General features: G+C 37.9%; 1 protein-coding gene across 1 annotated transcript; it reads right to left on the bottom strand.

Annotated features, from left to right (window-relative positions):
- Positions 1-20: 20 nt before the first annotated feature.
- Positions 21-11,105, bottom strand: LOC115792473 (claudin-15-like). Its single transcript, XM_030747018.1, has 5 exons — positions 10,813-11,105; positions 1,516-1,680; positions 528-609; positions 341-448; positions 21-258 (listed from the first exon to the last, which is right to left on the bottom strand). The coding sequence occupies exons 1-5, from the start codon at positions 11,027-11,029 to the stop codon at positions 159-161; spliced, it is 672 nt and encodes a 223-aa protein (XP_030602878.1). The 5' UTR covers positions 11,030-11,105; the 3' UTR covers positions 21-158.
- Positions 11,106-14,729: the final 3,624 nt, after the last annotated feature.

Here is a 14,729-nt window from a genome sequence, read left to right as displayed (position 1 = left end):
TAAGGTAATAAATCCCCCAAATCAACAAAATCCTGCTCAGAATTAGTGTGTTCCAATATAAATGCTGCCATCTCCTGGGATACAGATGAACTAACTCTTCATTATCTCTTCAAGAAAGACTCCAAATCTGCCTACTTTCCCTCCTACACATTAACCTCTTAGACATATGCATTTCTTTCATAGTTGCTTGGTACAGGCTCAGAGGTTGCCACAGTTGACAGCATGTGTCCTCCTGAGGGTGGCTGGTATGGGTATGTTCTAGAATACAAAAGACATGTTTAACTTAAGATTCTATAGACCTAAGGCTAGTGAGTCAAACTTTTCAGCAACAGATGCTCACATTATTTTATTGTCAGTCATTCTGCAGGTACACAGCAGAAATGAACCTCCACAAATGGCAAGTATGGCTGAACCCCAGCCTATATACAGGCCCTCTCCAATCTCATACCTGCAATACAATAAGTTTTACTTTTATGGCATATATATACACTTTCAACTCTGAATTGCTGATGTACATATTGACTTACTTTATCCCTTGGAAGAGTGGATCAAAGAACTGCTGGGTGATGTTTGCTGCATACCAAGAGACAGCAATCATGGTGCAAAGCCCTTCGAAATGCAGTTGGTTACTTTTGACAAGTTAAATTTTCAACTGGCACACATACATTACAGATTAAAAGAAATAAATAGAGCGTCAAAAGCTTTATTAGACCAGGCATGCAGCAAAGATACTTTATAATAATTGTGTAAGCTTTTTGCAAGGAGGGACTGTTCTTATAACCCTTCAAGTTATAGTTCAGTAAACAATGTTAATTATGTACATAAAAAAACTCATTAAATAGAAATATAGCTTTTCAAATTAACTGGTTCTTATATAGCACTTTTCTACCCTACTTGAGCACTCAAAAGTGCTTTATACAACATACCTCATTTACCCAAGCATGTTTTTCTCCATCTAAGTGCTTTCTATCTACCATTCACACTCCAGTGTGACACATGGGTGACACTTGGGGTTCAGTATCTTGCCCAAGGATACTTTGGATACTTTGAAGCCAGGGATTGAATCACCAACTTTCTGATCAGTAGGTAGCCTGCTCTACATTCTGACCTACAGCAGCCCCAACAGGGACAAATATAATATTTGGTCCCTGACATATCACTGGGCTCGTGCACATATCAGCAGGTTTGTTAGAGTAGGGATAACCTTTCGAACTATTAAACCGTCAGATAATATATCATATGAAATCATATGATACAATATCATATGATTGCATATCGCATGATATGCTTGTCTTCTGCAAAACTGAAAAATCAGACATATTTATATTTGACAGGTGTTCTATGGAAAGATTCAGTTTTGGGAGAAATGTGTCTAGGCTCAACCTGTAAGCCTGGTTTTTATAATCAAGCATTTTCACATGCTCCTAAAATGCCTGTTTAAAATGACTCTTGAAAGCAAGTTTTTTTTCATGCATTTTTGTTACATGGCTATTGCATCCACCCCCAAGTCTTTACCTTGCAGTAGAAAAAGCACTCCTCCAATGGCAGCAACCTTGCCTTTCAAGGTGTAGTTTTCTCCACCTATTTTTGAGCACTTCATTCCTGCAAGTGTAGCTGCAAGACCAAATGTCCCAAACACCATGGAAGCAATCATCAATGCTCGGGAGGCCTGAACGTACCCTGTGTACCAACATCAAGAGACATAATAATAAGCTGTGATTTCTGTGTACCATGTAATTTTCATATAAATAAGAAACTAAGCAGTAAGCTGGTAAGTACTGTGAAAGAAGAATTTGGTTTTTGTTTGTTTCAATAAAGATTCATATGAAAATCACATGTATATAAAGAAGTATATCTTTAGCACAAAATATGTTACGATCAGATTTTAATTGATTTCAAATTTCAGTCCAAAAACCTCCACTTAATGGCTCTATGGTAATTAAAAAAAAAAGTTAAACAATGCTGTTTCTATCAGCAGAGGCAGAGCCCAACAAGACCCATGCAATGATATAAGGAACTTCAGGCAAAGCACAAATATTTTCATTGTTAAAGCAGCCCACATCTGACTTCATGGATAGATAAAGCTGGGTATCATCTGCATAACAATGAAAATGTATGCAATGCTTTCTAATTAATACTGCCCAAAGGACGTATATATCGTGTAAATAAAATTGGTCCTAGCACCAAACCTGTGGAACTCCATAACTACCCCTAGTGTGTGAAGAAGACTCCTCATTTACATAAAAAAATTGGAGTCTATTAGATAAATATGATTCAAACCACTGCAGTGCAGTACCTTTAATACCTATGCATGCTCTAATCTCTGTAGTAAAATGTTATGGTCAACAGTATCAAAAGCTGCACTGAGGTCTAACAGGACAAGCACAGATATGAGTCCATTATCAGAGGTAATAAGATGATCATTTGTAACCTTCACTAATGCTGTTTTTGTACTGTGATGAATTCTGAAACCTGGCTGAAATTCTTCAATTAAACCATTCCTCTGCAGCAGGGTTACAATAGTTTTGGATTTTACGTTTTAGTTTAATTTTTATTTCATTGTAACTTTTTATTTTTGCCTCTAATTCAGTTTTAGTTAGTTTTTAGAGTGGTTTTGCTCATTTTTATTAGTTTTTATTTTTTATTTAATGCTTAGCTTTAGTTTAGTTTTCATTAGTTTTAGTTTTTTCAAATTTTATATGTTTATATGTCGGGTGCAGTTCAAACTGCAAGAGTAACCACTGTTTAATAAGAACTCAACAAAACATACCGTTTAAAAAATTGTATTCAACAACCAACTGTTCACTAGATAGCAGCATTATGTGCTAAATGTGTGCAATATTAAGGACACACATGAACATCAGGAGAATTAACAAGGAGAAGCAAAAAAAAACTATAATCTCCAAAACCCAATAAGCTCTCAATAAACTTCAGCTTCAGTGCAGTAGTTTAACAATACCTCATATAACATCAGTGAATGTTTGACAAAAACAAAACGAACTCTTTGAAGGGATCAAAGCGCAAATCCAGCTGCATTCTGATGTTATGACCACATGATGCTGGTTCTCTGTGGGAGCTGCTCAGAGAGCTGGCTTGGTTAGATATTAATTAGATTTCAGCGCTGGGGCATTTTGGAGCCTTTGTACCCAACCTACATAGGTGCCCAACATTGTTGTCTCGTTTATACTTGTGTAACCACATTATGTGTGTTTACCTTATGGACTTGTGCTGGTGTTTTATATGCGATGCCAGCCGACAGGAACAAAAAATGCTAGGACGTTTTCCCCTCCTTGGTCCTTGCTCTTTTTGTTCATTTTTTGGCTCCAAACATACAGGTGCTGTCATAAAATTTGAATATCATGAAAAAGTTGATTTATTTCAGTAATTCCATTCAAAAAGTGAATATTCATTCATGACACACAGACTGATATAGTTCAAATGTTTGTTTCTTTTAATTTTGATGATTATAACTGACAACTAATGAAAACCCCCAAATTCAGTATCTCAGAAAATTAGAATACTGTGAAAAGGTTCAATATTGAAGACACCTTTTGCCACACTCTAATCAGCTCAAAACACGTGCAAAGGCCTTTAAATGGTCTCTCAGTCTAGTTCTGTAGGCTACACGATCACGGGGAAGACTGCTGACTTGACAGTTGACCAAAAGATGACCTTTGACACTTTGCACAAGGAGGGTGAGACACAAAAGGTCATTGCTAAAGAGGCTGGCCGTTCACAGAGCTCTGTGTCCAAGCACATTAATAGAGAGGCGAAGGGAAGGAAAAGATGTGGTAGAAAAAAGTGTACAAGCAATAAGGATAACTGCACCCTGGAGAGGAACCCTGGAGAGGATTGTGAAACAAAACCCATTCAAAAATGTGGTGGAGATTCACAAAGAGTGGACTGCAGCTGGAGTCAGTGCTTCAAGAACCACCACACACAGACGTATGCAGACATGGGTTTCAGCTGTCACAGTCCTCATGTCGAGCCACTCTTGAACAAGAGACAGTGTCAGAAGCATCTCGCCTGGGCTAAAGACACAAAGGACTGGACTGCTGCTGAGTTATGTTATGTTCTCTGATCAAAGTCAATTTTGCATTTCCTTTGGAAATCAAGGTCCCAGAGTCTGGAGGAAGAGAGGAGAGGAACAGAATCCACGTTGCTTGAGGTCCAGTGTAAAGTTTCCACAGTCAGTGATGGTTTGGGGCACCATGTCATCTGCTGGTGTCGGTCCACTGTTGTTTGAGGTCCAAGGTCAACGCAGCCTTCTGTCAGGAAGTTTTAGAGCACTTCCTGCTTCCGACCAACTTTATGGAGATGCAGATTTCATTTTCCAACAGGACTTGGCACCTGCACACAGTGCCAAAGCTACCAGTACCTGCTTTAAGGACCATGGTATCCCTGTTCTTAATTGGCCAGCAAACTCTCCTGACCTTAACCCCATAGAAAATCTATGGGCTATTGTGAAGAGGAAGATGCGATACGCCAGACCCAACAATTCAGAAGAGCTGAAGGCCACTATCAGAGCTACCTGGGCTCTCATAACACCTGAGCAGTGCCACAGACTGATCGACTCCATGCCACACTGCATTACTGCAGTAATCCAAGCAGTGCTGTACATGTTTGTACTTTTCAGTTGGCCAACATTTCTAAAAATCCTTTTTTTTTGTATTGTCTTAAGTAATGTTCTAATTTTCTGAGATACTGAATTTGGGGTTTTCATTAGTTGTCAGTTATAATCATCAAAATTAAAAGAAATAAATATTTGAAATATATCAGTCTGTGTGTAATGAATGAATATAATATACAAGTTTCACTTTTTGAATGGAATTACTGAAATAAATCAACATTTTTTATGATATTCAAATTTTATGACCAGCACCTGTATTTGTCCCTCTGTTTTTTCCCCTTTGCTCAGTCCCTCCCATCCATTCCAATATTTCCCGCAGTCCAGTCTCCCTCACATTTGTGAGTCCTTCTATTGACGCTTTTATTATTATTCCTGATTGTTATTCTTTCAATGATAAATTAAAAAAACTGCACCGAAAAGTAGCCAGAGAGGACCTGGCAGTGCAGAACAGTCCAGTCACATTTGTTGTGTGTAGTTACGTTTCTCAAGAGGTGCACGTCAGGTTATGGCATAGTTTCAGAGGGGTTCCTTGTGCATACTTCTCAGGTGGCCTTTTGAGGTTGGTGCGGTTTTTCTGCTTGAGAAGTGTTCCACACATTTTGTCATCATCCACAACAAGACACAGATGTCTTATGCCGCTTTCTCCCAATTTTTGCTGTTGCCGTTACACACAGTGAGGTGCCAATTGGGGCTCCCAGCTAAAACTGCTAGAGTGGAAAAAGTGATTTCATATCAATCCACAAGGCTTTTAAATAAACTGAGAAATATGAAAATAAAGGGCATTTTATCTATAATTTCAATTCATTTTAGTTAGTTTTGTAAACACATGATACAGTTTTTATTTATTTCAGTTAACGAAAATGCTTTTTCAGTTTCAGTTTTTGTTATTTTGTTCGTTTTTGTTAACGATAATAACCTTACTCTGCAGATACTCAGTTAGCTGTTTTACAACTACTCTTTCAAGAATTTTTGAGAGAGCTGCTCATTGCCTGCTCATTGCCTCTGGCTCTCTGGGGCTCTTGCCCTTTGGCTGTGGGACCTCCATCTAGGGGTGTCTCTACTTCCTCCTCTGGAGTGTGCGCATGGTTATCATCATCTTCTGGACTCCTTGTGGGCTGTGGAGGCATTGTTGTGGCTTCTCGCCCTGATTATTGCATTCATTTCATGACAGGGACACGCACATGCATACATTACAACATAACAGAGCAAGATTTTATATATATATATATATATATATATATATATACACACGTTTGGATCATTCGGATCATGATTCTGATTGTGAAAACATGACAGACATGACAGGCTTAAAAAAAAAAAGAAGCTAAGTCTGCCTTATGTCAGAACAAAATCCAGAGTGTGGTTAAAGTGGTGGATGGGCTCATTTACAGTTTGAATGTAAATACAAATGCAGTGTTGAGGCCATCATTCTCAACATCCATGTGAATATTGAAATCACCCACTATAATTATTTTATCTGAACTGAGTTAAGAAAAAGTCAGAAATCAGACCGAAACTCTGAGTAAGGACCAGGTGGATGATAGATAATAACAAATAAAACATTTTTTTGAATTTTCCAATTAGGGCGGAGAAGGCTAAGAGTCACAGTTTCAAAAGAATTAAAACTTTGTCTGAGTCTTCTGTCTAATTAATAAGCTGGAGTGGAAGATTGCTGCCACTCCTCCTCGACCTGTGCTTTGGGCATTCTAAGAGTTAGTTGAGTATTTTTGCTTAAGTTGGTTTTTGCTGGTTTTTGATTTGTTTCTCCTTTCAGGTCCAGGCAGGTCTTATTACCAGGCTGGGCGGCTCATCAGTTCTTTTTTAGTAACAATCAACCAGAATACATGTTACAGAAAAGTTTCCACAGGGTTGCAGTCAATACTGGAGAAATGTTTGAGTACCATGCAATACTTGCTCATTATATCACTATGAAAATTTATGTTTATGTATAACTTCATACTCAAATAGTGATTTAACCAAAATGGTTTGAAGGGCTTGGCAGATTGGGCATGAATCTTATTGCTTATAATTCCGTCAGAGTTTTTATTGCATCTTTTTTTTTCTGGAGTTACTGTAGTTGCACTTACTCTGTTCACCAGTGTTTAGTACAGTAGAACTTTCCAGAAACATTAAGCACAGCCATGCCCATAGCAAGCAAATGTAGAGGAAAACATTAACAAATAGGAACAACCATTTTGTCATTGTGTATCATTCAACGTCAGACTGTTTAATTATTTGTTATTACTGTTTTTTCAAGTACTGTTACAAAAATTTGTTTGCCGTCTTTAAAATCCTGAACTTGAGTAACTGTATAGCTTTTAAGCCAGATAAATAGTCGTTAATACCAAAAAACATGAGGGAGGTATGGAGTGGAATAAGAACCATCACTGGCTTCAGGACCAGCAACAACAGGGGAATGGAGGGCAGTGTGGACAGGGCCAATGAGCTAAATCTGTTCTTTAACAGGTTTGACACTGCAGGCTCTGTCCTCCCTCGTCCAGACAGCTCTGCTGCCGGTCTCCAGAAGTCCACTCCACCCCCACCCACCCCCACACTTCACAATAGCCTGCTTCCTTCCTGTGATGGCCCTCTTGACGTCTCCACCCCTCCCCCACCCGCCACCTCTACAGTTAGTCTCACTGCTGACCAGGTGAGAAGACAACTTAAGAGACTCCACAAAAACAAGGCTGCAGGCCCTGACGGGGTCTCCCCCAGGGTGCTTAAAGCCTGTGCCACCCAGCTTTGTGGAGTACTGCACCATGTCTTCAATATGAGCCTGGATCTTCAGAGGGTCCCTGTGATGTGGAAGACATCTTGCATCGTTCCGGTCCCGAAGATGACGCGACCCAGTGACGTCAAGGATTACAGGCCAGTGGCACTGACTTTCCACATAATGAAGACCATGGAGAGGCTCGTCCTGGATCAGCTCCGGCCCATTGTCCAGTCATTTCTGGACCCCCTCCAGTTCGCCTACCAGCCCCGCCTGGGAGTTGAGGATGCCATTATCTACCTGCTAAACCGAGTCTACGCTCACCTGGATAAGCCGGCCAGCACTGTGAGGGTCATGTTCTTTGACTTCTCAAGTGCATTCAACACCATTCAGCCTGCTCTTCTGGGTGATAAGTTGACAGCGATGCAGGTAGATGTCCCCCTTGTGTCCTGGATTGTTGACTACCTGACTGGCAGACCACAGTATGTACGGCTGCAGCACTGTGTGTCTGACAGAGTAGTTAGCAACACTGGAGCCCCACAAGGGACTGTCCTCTCTCCCTTCCTCTTCACCCTCTACACCACAGACTTCAGCTACTGCTCAGAGACCTGCCATCTTCAAAAGTTTTCTGATGACTCTGCAATAGTTGGATGTATCAGCAGGGGTGATGAGGATGAGTACAGGAGGACAGTGAAGGACTTTGTCACATGGTGCAAGCGGAACCATCTAGAGCTCAACGTGACAAAGACAAAGGAACTGGTGGTGGACTTGAGGAAAGACAAGGCACCGGTGGCCCCTATGTCCATCGGAGGGGTCAGTGTGGACACCGTTGAGGACTACAAATATCTGGGAGTACACATTGACAACAAACTGGACTGGGCTAAGAACACTGATGCCCTATACAGGAAGGGCCAAAGTCGCCTCTATTTTCTGAGACGCCTGAGGTCCTTCAACATCTGCCGGACTATGCTCAGGATCTTCTATGAGTCTGTGGTGGCGAGTGCCATCCTCTATGCTGTTGCATGCTGGGGCAGCAGACTGAGGGCGGCAGACGCCAACAGACTCAATAAACTGATCCACAAAGCCAGTGATGTGGTGGGAGTGGAGCTGGATTCGCTTATGGCAGTGTCGGAGAGGAGGATGCTGTCTAAGCTGCAGGCCATTATGAACAATGGCTCCCACCCACTCTACAACACAGTGATGGGACACAGGAGCACATTCAGTGCAAGACTCATCCCACCAAAATGCACCACAGAGCGCCACAGGAGGTCATTTCTACCTGTGGCCATCAGACTCTATAACTCCTCCCTTAATAGGTGACATTGTGGTTCATCAGTGTCATTCACTTATCAGTATTCAATTGTACATAAAATTGTTTAAATTTCCATATACATTGTACATACACTATATACATTGTACATTGTACATACACTTATACATTGTACAAAAAAGGACTGTGCATATATATATAATGACACCTATTTAAAATTTTTGCACTCACAATTTTCATATGTGTATAGATTTAGATGTGTATATAGTCAAAATATCTCTTTAGTCTTTATACTTTTATGCCTTTAGTGTATGTTATTGTGTTTTAGGTTTACTCGTTTAAATGAAACAGTTGCAGCTGTAACAGTAGTAATTTCCCTTTGGGATCAATAAAGTATTCTGACTGACTGACTGACTGACTGACTGACTGACTGACTGAAAAGAGAGAAAGAAAAAAAATGTGTTTATATGTGGACCACATACTACAGAGTGTGAGCAAAGATGGGAAATCACAGCAGTTTGAACTCCTGTAGACTCAGTTGCTCAGGACATCCGGGCTTTTCATAAATTATTGATGTGGGGATACCGTTACCGTCCACAATAATTTCACTCTAATATTGATTTGAAACCATTATCCAACCCAGAAACCCCAGAAAAAAAGCAAAATCTTCCAGTACTGCATTCATATTTCCTTTTTTTCTTTAGTCAAAATCATATACAGTTATCCAATGAAAAGTAGACTTAAAATAAATGTTGATCTCCAAACTACCGTCCCGTACAAATGTGAAGAATTGTTTGCCACACAGTCTCAATGTGTCAGAAAAATTCCCAGCAACCCCTGAGCTAAGATGCTACAAAAAGGAAAAATTGATGATTGATTTCGGCTCACCCAAGATTCATTCACCCAAGAATAGCTGCATTATAAGGCTGCTATTCCCGCCCAGAATAGATGATTAGTACACAAGTTTGGCAAGTTACTGTAGAAATTTCAAGTATGTAAGGACCATTTCTATAAAACATTAACTCTTCATATTTGTAGTTAAGGTGGAACTAATCTTTTGCAGTAATTACAAAGTTAAAGAACCAAAGCATACTGGGTGCAGTGACTTTTAAAATGCAAAATTTTAAAAATCTTTTAAAAACTTTTTTAAAGGTGCTTCAGGAAACAGTGACCCTAATTTTTTTTATTCGCGCATTATTTAATGAAAAATTTTAGATTTAATACTATATTATAACTATATTGTGGATAAAATAAGATAACCAGGTAAAGATTTAATGATGATTTCGGCTCACCCAAGATTCCCTTTTAGTCTGGGTTCTATTCAATCTTTTGAAAGACTCTAAATATTTACCCAACTTATGAAGCCACAGAGAGGTGCTTACCAATGTCTGTGGACTTAAAGCTAGGTGCAACATTTTGCCATTTGCTTTAAGCACTATGTCAATAAAATTAACCGATCATTGAAGGGATTCAAACCATGCTTTCACTCTTTATTTCACCCTCTCTCCAATTGATGATGGGAACAGTTGTGGTACTGGGCAATGAAGATGCATAACCACATAATTGCCCACAGATAAGCCTGCTTGCCTGTCTGAAAACCAAACACACTCATGATTAGTCTTTAAGCATCACGGATTTTGATAATGAAGACACAAAACATTTAACTTTAAAATCTACTCTCTCCCAAACAGTTTTGCTTAAGGTATATTAGCTTTCTGCACATCTCTTAAAACAGGATGTATTGGTTTTGTAGTAGAGTGAAGTACTATCTTTCATGAGCTAGGGACTGTGTGACTTTCTGCTTAGTCCAGTATGTGATTATCATGTATAAAATAACAAAGAATAGATATCCACCACAAAATGCCTTAAATACTGTTGATAGAGTTATAGGTACAAAAAAACTTTACCTACACAGACATGGCAAGAAAAAAACTTGCATCATAAAGTTTACAAAGGTATTAGATCGGATTGCACAGCTGCTGTTGTTTTTCACCCCTGCCGATTACAGCCTAGGCATCGTGATACTTGTGCTTTTTTTTGCTTTTTGTTATGACTCGATTATCTAATTATTTATATGAATATAATCCCAAGTAATTTTATATTTATTACCTGTAAAAGTCATAAATAGCAGATTTTGGAAGATGAACAAATCAATGTAATGTAAAGATTTTTAAAAAGTAGCGATTAGTTACTTTTACTTACCTGGAAGAGCAAAAAGGGATGGAAATTCACGACAGTTATATGCTCCTGTTGAGTCACTCGCACAAGACATCCATAGATTCTCATAGATTGCAGAAGTTAATATTACGCTCCCGTCTTGGGTGGATTCCCTCCAATATTGATCTTGTAGCGATATAAAAATCATTATCCAACTAACAAAACCTAGAAAAAGCGCTACAACCTCAATAAGCATATTCATTTTGACAATATCTATTAATAATTAGCAGAAGTAATAAATATCAGATCTGTGTGGAGCTCTAGTTGTGGCTTCTGTATCTGATATACATTTTGAGAGTGTGAGAACTGACTCAGGATTTTTTTCTCATGCACTCTGACACCTGAACTTATTTGAATATTGATTTATAGGCTGTGGCTGCATTATAAGGCTGCTATTCCCGCCCAGAATAGATGATTAGTACACAAGTTTGGCAAGTTACTGTAGAAATTTCAAGTATGTAAGGACATTTCTATAAAACATTAACTCTTCATATTTGTAGTTAAGGTGGAAATAATCTTTTGCAGTAATTACAGAGTTAAAGAACCAAAGCATACTGGGTGCAGTGACTTTTAAAATGCAAAATTTCAAAAATCTTTTAAAAACTTTTTTAAAGGTGCTTCATTAAACAGTGACCCTAATTTTGTTATTGGCGCATTATTTAATGAAAAATTTTAGATTTAATACTATATTATAACTATATTGTGGATAAAATAAAATAACCAGGTAAAGATTTAATGATGCTGAGAGTGATCAAGAACATCTTGTGTCTGTATTGTAGTGTACTGCAGGTTTACTTTGGGTGTATACGTTTTTTTTTGTTAGTTACATCATCTCATCCATCTGTCTGTATCCTGTTTTTGAGGAGTTTGTTACTTGTAATTTTCATGAGGTTATTTCATGTTCAAATACTTATGGGGAAATGCTGATTTAAGGGCAGAACAAACATTGAAGGCTGTTTAGGTTATTTATAAAAGGTAGAAAAGTATCTTTTTTGTAGTTCTAATTTAGCATTAAAGATGCATTCACATTCCTAATTTTTGTAAATCCCTTTTTGTTTGTTTGAGCATATAGTTTGAACATTAGTTTGACAGTGCTGTCACCTGAATGAACCTTGACTATGGCCAGGCTACTACAACACAACCTTATACTTCATTTGTGTCTATGAATGAGGAAGAACCATATGGAAACGTACACAGTGCAGAATTAATGTGTACTGTATATTATGTGAGCACATAATATTATGTGTTTTTTTTAAAATTCAGTGATTACACAAGGAGATCTCCTCAACAATCCCTGAAGGTGACTTAGAATAAATGTAATGTTTACCTTCTCTTTGACTCAAGCAGTTCTATATTTCTAGAAAACCTCAAACGACCACTTAAAGTCTGTATCTTATCAAATGGGAATTCTCTTTTGCGAGCAGCAATCAAAAGCACAGTTCAAAGTACTGTCATATAAAAGTACTGAAGACATATTAATGCTTTAACAAATAATCTTATGTTAATGTTTTATCTCCCTGCCCTCTTGTCATTAAGTTGAAATACTGATTTACCTGTGTCCGCACTGACCTCTTTACTTAAAGGGAAAATCTGCCTTTAAACAAATCCGAACTGAGTTTCATTTTCAGCGTCTGACCCCAGGCTGTGACCAGATATCACCCCAAGCATTAATTCTCTCAGATGAGGCAGCACTTGGACACAACACACTACTTTTATTTTGATTATTTCACTGATTTGATTTGAAGTTATTAAATTGTAACCACTTGTAAAAAATTTTTATTCTGCAAGTGTCATATATCCCTAGAAAGTGTCTTTCATATTTCAGCTCCAATTATCAGATAGATGATTATTACTACCATACGTTTGTAACCATGAAAACCATGGTTTTTAGCTCTGCTCCAAATGGGCTGTTTCTTTGTCCACAAGTTTAAATCCAAGTTAGAAGAGATCTGTAAATGACGGAGGGAAGCACCCGATGGGGAGCAGCACAGCCATTCAGTTAATGGCAAATCTGCTGATAAGGTGCAAATGAGGCATTCCTTTGTTTATGAGTCATTGTTTATTGTTTTTCATTTGTGTATATGGTGGTTTTGTAGATAATGTTGTAGTTATAAAATTGTTTGAACTACGATTTGAAAAAGTGGTTTATCTGCATCAGCTGGCTGATTTTAGTTAATAAGCTGCATTAGATGCCAACCACCATCTACTATTGGAACTACACTGAATATGGATGAGTTTGGACTGAAACAGTCTGCAGTGCTTCAACTAAACAAAATCCATCCATAAAGAAATCTTTAAATGGAACATGTGATTGTAACCACAGTTCAGTACAAAATTAGCTTCAACATGTGCAACTTGAAACTGAATGAAGTGATTTTCTTTGGTTGTCTATAAAAATGACTTTCACAATTTAAAATATTACTTAATTGAACAAAATGCTGTGTGATGTCCCCTGAGTTAAGTTTAGAGGATGATTCGTGAGTGGTTTGGTAATGTAGTAAGTTCAGTAAAAACTGTTTAAATAATGCAGCATATTTAGACCTCAGTCAGGTTCTGTGCACTGTAGATAACAGAGTTTCGATTAGGTCACAGCTTCAGTATTGGTTTTATAAACAGAGTGCTTCATAGCTAAGAGTACAGTACTGCCCATTTCCACGTGTCTTTCTCTATCTCTCTTTCACGCACATACATACACAGACATGCACACATACACACGCACACACATACACATAGAGAAAGATGCTTGAAAAACCATTGATGTGGAGAGTGGACCATTATGTTGCTGCTGTGCTGGAATAATGCATTTTACATAACTTACATGACTTCTCCCAGGCTAGTGGCCTGTTTTCTCTGTCTATTGGTGTCACAACCACTTCAGTTCTGACAAAAACATCTTAGTAATTATTGACTGTACTGTCATGAAATTTTTTTTTATAGGCAATCATGATCAGACAATGAATCCTTTTGACTTTGGTGATCCAGTATTTTGTTTCAAGCAACTGTCAGATTAGGGTGTGTGTGTGTGTGTGTGTGTGTCATTGCACAAAACTGCCAACATAGCTGTAGGTTCATAGTCCTGCTAAACATTTGATATGTAAAGTTAAAGATTTACAGTGTGATTAAATTGTTGATTGATTTTTAATTGCTTTCGCTGTACAGAGTTATTTTCCTCTGAAATGTGTAAAATCCTAAACAGTTTCTGGAAACTTTGCACATTAAAGTAACACTGAAAGCAATTCAACTGCATTACATTGCAATATAATGCCACTGAACTGCTTTCTGTGTTATTTTAACATTAATATCAAAGTTTGTTGTGAAATATGACATAGTTGAAGTATAGTGTAACAAGAAAATTTGAAAACTGAACATATTTAAATACAGGCCTGATGTGATTTTTTTTTTAACCAAATAAGAACTTTTGTTGTTATTATATGAAAAGGAGAAATTGGCTTCAATGTTTTGTTAATTATAAGTGAATTTTTTGCATTAGCTTTAATATATATACCTAATCAATGCCACCATTTTAACTTTTGTACGAAAGAATAGAATGGTCCAGTCACCAAATTAAAATATAATACAGTGAAATAGTTTCCCTGTATTTACAGGACAGTCTTACATGATGTAGATTTAGAAACCATGAAAAACACTTTGTAAGGTAATAGGAGAGACCCTTGATATGTGTAAGATTGTTGCTGCCTTATTCATGAGTTATTATTGTTTTTTTGATATTGAAAAGTTCTCACACTGTTGTCTATTTGCATTTGTAATGGTTCTCCGTCCTCAATAAATGGCAAAATAAGCTATCAGTACTTGTGAACGAAGGTCAGCTGAGGTCTTTCTGTGTGGACTTTACATGTTCTCCATGTGTTAACTGGTGATTCTAAATTGGCTGTAGGCGTGGA

This window comes from Archocentrus centrarchus, chromosome 14 (genome assembly GCF_007364275.1).
Source record: "Archocentrus centrarchus isolate MPI-CPG fArcCen1 chromosome 14, fArcCen1, whole genome shotgun sequence".
In the NCBI taxonomy this organism is placed as follows: Eukaryota; Metazoa; Chordata; class Actinopteri; order Cichliformes; family Cichlidae; genus Archocentrus; species Archocentrus centrarchus.
The sequence above is the reverse complement of the archived record's forward strand: the minus strand, read 5'-3'. Positions and strand labels throughout refer to the sequence as shown.

Coding starts and splice junctions, on each gene's coding strand:
- LOC115792473 (XM_030747018.1), bottom strand. CDS start 11,029: ATGAATATGCTTATTGAGGTTGTAGCGCTTTTTCTAGGTTTTGTTAGT. Junction 1,681..10,812: donor ATCCCTTTTTGCTCTTCCAG/GTAAGTAAAAGT, acceptor GTTGGTACACAG/GGTACGTTCAGGCCTCCCGA. Junction 259..340: donor ATGACTGACAATAAAATAAT/GTGAGCATCTGT, acceptor TTTGTATTCTAG/AACATACCCATACCAGCCAC.